The sequence below is a fragment of the Castanea sativa genome, chromosome 6 (genome assembly GCF_040712315.1).
Source record: "Castanea sativa cultivar Marrone di Chiusa Pesio chromosome 6, ASM4071231v1".
NCBI classification, from domain to species: Eukaryota; Viridiplantae; Streptophyta; class Magnoliopsida; order Fagales; family Fagaceae; genus Castanea; species Castanea sativa.
The window spans coordinates 36,132,844-36,140,745 of NC_134018.1; the positions used below are offsets into that span (position 1 = coordinate 36,132,844).

The 7,902-nt window shown below is 33.1% G+C and overlaps 1 protein-coding gene across 1 annotated transcript; it reads right to left on the minus strand.

The window, feature by feature from the left end:
* Positions 1-1,622: 1,622 nt before the first annotated feature.
* LOC142638368 (xanthohumol 4-O-methyltransferase-like) lies at positions 1,623-5,018 on the minus strand. The gene is made up of 2 exons (XM_075812389.1): positions 4,070-5,018; positions 1,623-2,031 (listed from the first exon to the last, which is right to left on the minus strand). Exons 1-2 carry the CDS (start codon positions 4,835-4,837, stop codon positions 1,732-1,734), a joined length of 1,068 nt encoding a protein of 355 aa, XP_075668504.1. The 5' UTR covers positions 4,838-5,018; the 3' UTR covers positions 1,623-1,731.
* Between the last annotated feature and the right edge of the window lie 2,884 nt (positions 5,019-7,902).

Sequence of the window (7,902 nt, forward strand, 5' to 3'; positions counted from 1 at the left end):
AAGTGGAACAAAGGTGGTGAGAGCCTTATATAATTTTCTGAAGGGCTTGATCATCTAGTATCTCAAAGTCAAGAGTCAAAATATTATCTGTCTACATATGTTAAATCTCTTTTTTTGTAAAATACACATCAAATCTCATCATGAATGAAAGTAAAATATGAAATTCACTAACTATTTAAAGAAAATGCTAATTTTCTGAAGGGCTTTGATCATCCAGTATCTCAAAGTCAAGAGTCAAAATATTATCTGTCTGCATATGTTCAATCTCTTTTTTTGTAAAATACACATCAAATCTCATCATGAATGAAAGTAAAATATGAAATTCACTAACTATTTAAAGAAAGTGCTAAATATTTATCAAAGATTCATCGAATAAAAGTGATAGCCTCGAATAAAAGTATATTACTAAATATGGATATGGTTAGACCTTGAGCTATGTCATTCCACTTCAAAACCAATTGGTGATGAGGAGGACACACTCAAATCATAACATTCGACATCACACCACATGAGCCTGCTTTTAGAGTGGTTGTAGGGAGTCAAATTGTGGTCTCCCCAACAATCCCTCCCTCACAATGACACACTCGTGACTCGAACTCATGACCATTGCTTTGATACCATTTGTCGGACCGTGAGCTGTGTCATTCCACCTCAAAACCAATTGGTGATGAGGAAGACACACTCAAATCTTTTATGGCATTCAACATCACACCACGTGGGTCTATTTTTAGAGTAGTTATAGGGAGTCAAATTGTGGCCCCCCCAACAGATATCATCACATGTAGGCTGAAAGGTTCACTTCAAAGATTCATCCTTACTTCAAAAGTGTACGTATTACTAATGGTTTCATACATTTATTTAAATGACTGTTGAGCCAGTTGGGGACCATAACTTGACTCCTTACAACTACTCTTAAAATAAGCTCACGTGGTGTGATGTCAAAAGCAATAAAATATTTGAGTGTGTTTTCCTTATCACCAATTAATTTTGAGATAGAATGGCATAGATCATGGTCCGAAAAATGGTATCAGAGTCGAAGTCATGGTTTTGAGTCATGAGAGCGTCATTGTGAATGAGGGATTGTTGGGGGATCACAATTTGACTCCCTACAACCACTCTAAAAAAGGCCTGCGTGGTGTGATGTCGAAAGTCATAAAATATTTGAGTGTATCTTCCTCATCACCAATTAGTTTTGAGGTGGAATGGCACAGCCCACGGTCCGACAGAACCAATCAACCACTTAGAACCTCTTACAAAAATTTCTTCACCCTTCTTAATGCCAAACCAGCTGGTCCGAGAGCAAGCTTTTCCACAAGTTGCACACTTGCTTCGAAGAACTCTAGCCCAGGCTTGGTCATTCTCCCCATATAATCTCCAATTAAGCTTAGCAAGCAAAGCTATGTTCTTTGGTCTAGCAGCTGATAAACCCGGTCTCCTTCATTTTTTGGTACCAAGGCAATTGGAATTTTAATTCTGGTTCCTTTATTTTCCCACTGGAGTTAAGACTAAAAATCAAAGCTATTTCAATACCTTACTGAGTCTAGGACTAATTCAATTAGTTGAACAACAGCTCCTTAAGGGTTAAAGGAAGGAGTACTTAGAAGGTTGGACTTTGGAGGTAGTTATGCCAACGGGTATTAAGTAGTTGCTAGAGCAATTAAGTATATTAGAAACACCAGCCACCATTCAAGTTTTTTAACAACTTACAATAATGACTACATCATAACCATATCACTTAGGGTATGCCTCAATAATGGATGGTAAAGCTGAAATTTTGATGATATTGTAGCGAGGAAATCCTCCTGCTTCCAATACTTTCTTCCACTCGAGTTCAGTCCTTTCCTTGCCACCTGAGGAGTGTGCAATCATAAGCAAATCAAATACTAAACATGTGTCATCAAATAGACCATCACCCTCTGGCTGTAGCACAACATCTACAATAATAACTTTTCCAGTCTCTTCTGGTATTGCTTTTCGACAATTTTTCAAAATCTTGACACAACTTTCATCATTCCAATCATGCATGATCCACTGCATAATTCAAAGAGGCAATGTCACAATCAGAATCCAAATCGAATATAAATTAACTTCTAATTGTAGTACATTTTAGTGCCAAGTGTTTTCATTTTAATTTTCTTAATTTTAGTTGCAAATGGCCTATTTATAATACGCAGCATGAAAGTGAAAATATCATCCCACTCACCTAAATAAGTCCACCTCATCATCATTACCATCGAATGATTTGTGCATAAATACGTGCTATAAACTTGTTATTCGTAGAAATGATAAAACTTCAACTAAAAGTCTTTGGAAAAACATCTGCCATATTTTTCTATGCAGTCCATTCCACAATCACTTTTTCTTTCATTATTATTTTTAATGGTTGAGTTAAAAAATTATAATAAAATAAAATAGTAATTAACAACACAATAATTTGTATAATGCCCAATAATATAATATATTATATAGTTCATGGGAAGTAGTAACATGAGTAGTAACGGTAGCCAAACATGACAAACTAACACTTAATGACATGTCAAATGCTTTGTAATTGAATTGACACCTCCTCATGTACAAAGTGCTTAGAAGTTTAGGAAGGAAATGGTCCAATCTGTGGGGTTAACAGCATATTGTAATTATTTCTAAAAAAATAAACACTTAATGACATGTTTTGTATGTTGTAATAGATCAGTAATAATTATTTGGTTATATCTTTATTACATAAAATAATAATTTCTTAAAGCATGTTTGGTACGATGCAATAAATCTTATATGTAATGGAATTTTTATTTATGTGGAATAGATTTGGTTGAGTTTTCCTTTAGTGGAATAGTTATTCATAGCAATTCCATAAAATTGATTCATCTCTAAAAGAGATGTAAGAGTTATTCCAATTATCAAACAATGTGATAGTTATTCTTTAATACACATAACAATTTTAGAAATTATTATATTTCCAAAATACTCACTATCTATATATGCATAATAGTTATAAAATTTTGATTAAATTACAAAATTAGATTTTTTACTTTATATATCAATTTGGTTCCTAACCTTTCAAATTCAATTATATCAATTTGATCTCTAACATTTTCAATATTGTGTCAATTTGGTTTCTGCCATACTGAAATGGATAAAAGCCCGAATAAAATATTATTTTTGCCATGTCAACTAACCTATACTTCCACGTCATATTATATTAAAAAAACCGTAATGTTCCACTGCTACTATTATACAAGCATTAATCAATTTTGCATTTCTTTCTTTTTCATCAAAAAAAGAAAATTGCATTTCTTTTTTATTTATTTATTACAAAGAGAGTTCATCACAGAAGCCTTACAAAAACGCTGGGCTAACTCATCAATTTTGCTTTCCGAATTGTAAGAATTTTTTAAAGTAGAAGGAATAACTGAAGTACACAGTAAGCGTATTTGTTTCCGCTCAAAAGTAACAAATTACAAAGACAAAAAGTTCAAAACTTTTTACAAAGAAGAAGGCATACTGCCATCTGCAAATGTCCACTGAACCAAAGAACTAAAAGAATAGGTATTTTTGCCTATCAAGGAGGAGCTTAATCCTATCAAATTTCATTTCACACCAAATCCTTTACGAGAGACAAAACAACATTACATCAACTCTTCATTGACATCATTTTTTTAACCTCTATAGCTTGTCATATAGAATTTGATATGAAATTGTTACGAAAACATTACTCGTAAAAAATAAATCAATTAACAGAAAAATAATCCAAACAACAACCATATGAGATCAAACAACCCCAAAATATTTAATAAAAAGCCCATTTTTATCATTTGAAAAACAAATAATAGAAAACTCCTTTACTAATTCAATAATTACTTCAACCCAATCCGTTTTAAAAAAAAAAAAAACCCTCTAATTTTCTATTAATTTTAGTTTTTCAATTGCTATCCTTATAAAAAAATAAAAATAAAAATAAAAATCTAAAGTCGCAACTGTGAGCTAAGGAAAACAACGATAATAATTAATAATAATAATAATAATGGCTTTAAAAAAAAAAATTGCATCTCAAAACAATATATATACGTACCTTCATGAAAACTGCATCAGCGTTTGGAATGGCTTCGAACATGTCTCCTCCGACATGTGTGATTCCATCATAAATGGGTGCAGTAGCAACAACATGCGGTAGATCAAAGTTAATACCTTTGATGTGGGGATAGGATTTCACAATCTCAGCTAGCACACTACCGGTCCCACCTCCCACATCAACCAATGATCCCACAGAACCAAAACCATCTTTATACTCAGAGACAATAGCATTCATCACAATATTGGCCGTACAAGCCATGCCATCATTGAACAATTTGTTGAATTCAGGATTTACAGAACCAAAATCCCATAACTCACGGCCATGAGCCTTTTTAAAGGCTATGCCACCTTCTTTGACACATTGGCTGAAACAGTGCCACGGCGCCATTAGCAAAGGATGGTCCTCCATGAGTAGCATAGGAGCTAGGGTCATCTTGGAATCATGCAACAGCCATCTTGATGAGTGGGTCAGGCCGTACAGAGTGTCTCCACCTTCTGATGGATGATGATGTGATTGTGTGGTGAAGATCTTTCTGCGGACTAGCAATCTCATGATGCGCGTGAGGTAGCCGATATCTGGGGATTGTGCATCAGGAATACCAGCTACTATCTGGGACAAGGTCATTGGGCCACCATGCATGTTTATAATGTCAGCTATGCGGAGCTCCACAGCGCATTTCACTGCCATGGAATCTGCAAAGCTCAACATGTATTTCCATATATCGGCTTGACCTTGTAACTCTGCTTCAGCTTCTTTTGCTTCCATTCTCAAATACACACACACAGTACTCTCTCTCTCTCTCTCTCTCAAATGAAGTGGAACCAGGGCTAAGAGCAGTATATAAATTGTCTGACTTGGCTTTGATTGACTCTTACTTAAATTAAAAGTTAAAACATCAAATCTCCTTTTCGGTAAAAGTCTCACTGAAAAAATGGATTACTGTGTGAATAGTGAGGGCCGAACCCAGCGGTACTCGGCGGACAATGGATACAATTTCCATCCAAAATAAATAAAAATAATAATTTTACTTTTTATGAATAATTTTAGACAAAACAACTTAAAATTTAAATATTTTATTTATAACATAATTATTAATATTTGATTTTTAAAAAATTTTGCAAACATGGAACATATAAAAAAAAATGTAATCCAATGATGAATTTATTAAAGTTCACATTCAATAAAAAAATATTGAGTAGAATTGTAATTTTTTACTACAATCAAGTTTGTACCCAAACTTTTTCCTATAATCAAATAGTATTATTCATTATTTAATTTTTTTCCGGCTGATTTTTAAATTTGAATTACATCTTCTATATATGTATATATTTTGAGTATTATATCTACATTAATTGAGTATAGTATTAATTATGGCATTTTTAAATTAAAAGTGTAGTAAAAGGAATGTGTTGATAACTCGCATGATTACTGCCAAACACACATCTATTATAAAAATTACTACAGCTCTCTATCATTTTTTTATATTCATCCCTTTTATATGCTAAGTCTAAGCATGCACAACAAAAAACGTTGGCTATAACAGTGTTTCTGTTAGCGGTGTTTTTAAAAAAATGCCACTATACGTGCTCGATAGCAGCGCTTTAAAAGCACTGCAAAAAGGGAGATCCAGGGAAAAAAAAATTGAATGGATCTATAGCGACGCTTGACAACTACCGCAACAAGTCCTAGTCTTACAAGGGCTTGTAGCTAATAATTTATCGGCCATGGATTTTGATCAAAAGCTCCAATTTGTAGAGAGAGGGGTGAGAGAGGCTAGGGTTTCAAACATGCAATTTGATGAGAGAGAGCTAGAGTGAGAAATTGATGAGAGAGAGAGAGGCTACGCTTTAAATTTTATGAGAGAGAGAGAGAGAGACAAGGGTTTAAAAATATATTTGGAAAATTTTATAAATAAAATTTATAATTGTGAGAAATTTTGTCAATTGAATAAATTATATATTCTTCACCAATAGGCAATGTAAGATTAGCTCAATTTAATAAGGTGATGAAATTACGGTAAGGTAAAATATTTTGAACACTCTATTTGTTTCGCTGGAAAACTTTCTGTAAAGTTATGATTTACAACTATGTTTTATGTTGGTTATATTCTATTGCAAAAAGTGTTGTAATTGCTTTAATTTTGTTCCTTATATTTTATGGGATTTTATTGTATTAGTTTAATATTAAGTTGGTGAATAATCAAGCATGAATTGAAGAACAAGTGAATTTCGCAAGAAGCTCGCAAGAAGCTAACTCGCGAAAAAGTCACATGAGAAGCACATGCTGAAAGCTGAAGAGTCATGTTAGCCTAAAGGATTTTGTGAGTGTCTCGCGGGTAAGGCATTCTCGCGAGATACCTGCAAAACTCTCTACTTAGAGGAGTTTAAGTGTGACTTTCTTACCCTTCACTTATACTATATATACCATCATTACTCACAAATGTGTAAGAGGCCATTCAAAGAGAAAAAACCCTAGATAGGTTGTCAACAACACACACACCCATCCTTTTAGAGAGAGAGATACTTATCCTTAGTGAGAAATCATTATAGCCTCTTCTCCTTCCCTCTCCCATTGTCACACTTTGAGAGAAGATTTGTACTTAAACACAACTCACACATTTTCAAAGTGTAAAGAGTGTTTTAGAGCTTGGAAAGCTTTAGGGTTTTGCCAAAAGAAGCCAGTGAGACTTGGCGGATGCAATCGAGCGTATTACGGAATCCGGAAAGCTAGACAAGACACAGTTCCGAGAAGCCTTATTAGAGTAGGAGCTTGGAGGGCTTAGATGCATTGGGTAGATTGGGCTTGGAGGGTCTCTTGCTATTCATATATCCCAACTTATTATCTAGTGGATCGATTTACCGCTTAGAGGACGGCGGAGAGATTTTTCGCAAAGTTCTTCGATTTTCTCTTCGATAACACAATGATGATATATTATGTAGATACATTATGTAAATACATATTTAGCTGAATATTGAAAAATTGTGGTTGACCATAGTAGACAATTAGTGTACCAGCAAAAAAAATAGACAATTAACATTTTTTGTTCTTTGTACTTATTGAAGATGTATTCCCCTGTCAATTATATATATATATATATATATATGTATGTATGTATGTATGTATGTATGTATGTATGTACTTACTATCCATATATATGACTAAGATGAGTGGTAGAGATCATGAAAATTGACAACTAATTTTAATTGTATTTATATGTTGTCAAAATTTTAGTATGAAAACCAAATCATTCTAGGTTTTTATTTATTTATATTGATTACATTAGTTGGCTTACATAATACACATGTTTTAAACTATACAAGAAATATAGATAAAAAAAAAAAAAAAAAAAAAAAGCTTACCAAACACTAGATTACATTCTCAAGCTCATTTTCGATGTCATTACGAAACACAGAAAAATGAGATAGTTTTCTAGAAAATACTCTTTGAAAAATGAACCATTTTCCAAAAAATATTAATGTTAAAACAAACAAAGCCGTAATCTTAAATTATCGTAATCTTGTAACAACAAGATAACCAAACACCGTAATGTTTGCATTACGATGATGTGGCTTAGATGTGATTCAAATCATGGCCAACAAAATGATCCTTTAGTATGTGTTTGGTTGGGGTGATTTGTGAGGAGATAAAAATTGAGAAGAAATAGAAGTGGTTTTCACCAAAATGCAAACATTACGGTGTTTGGTCATCTTGTTTAAAAAACATGTTCAGCAAGATGATTAAACATGATTTTGATGTGACAATTGTAATGACAACCGTAATAATTTCTTGTGACAACCGTAATTATGTTTCATTTTTTTGTGTGTTTGATA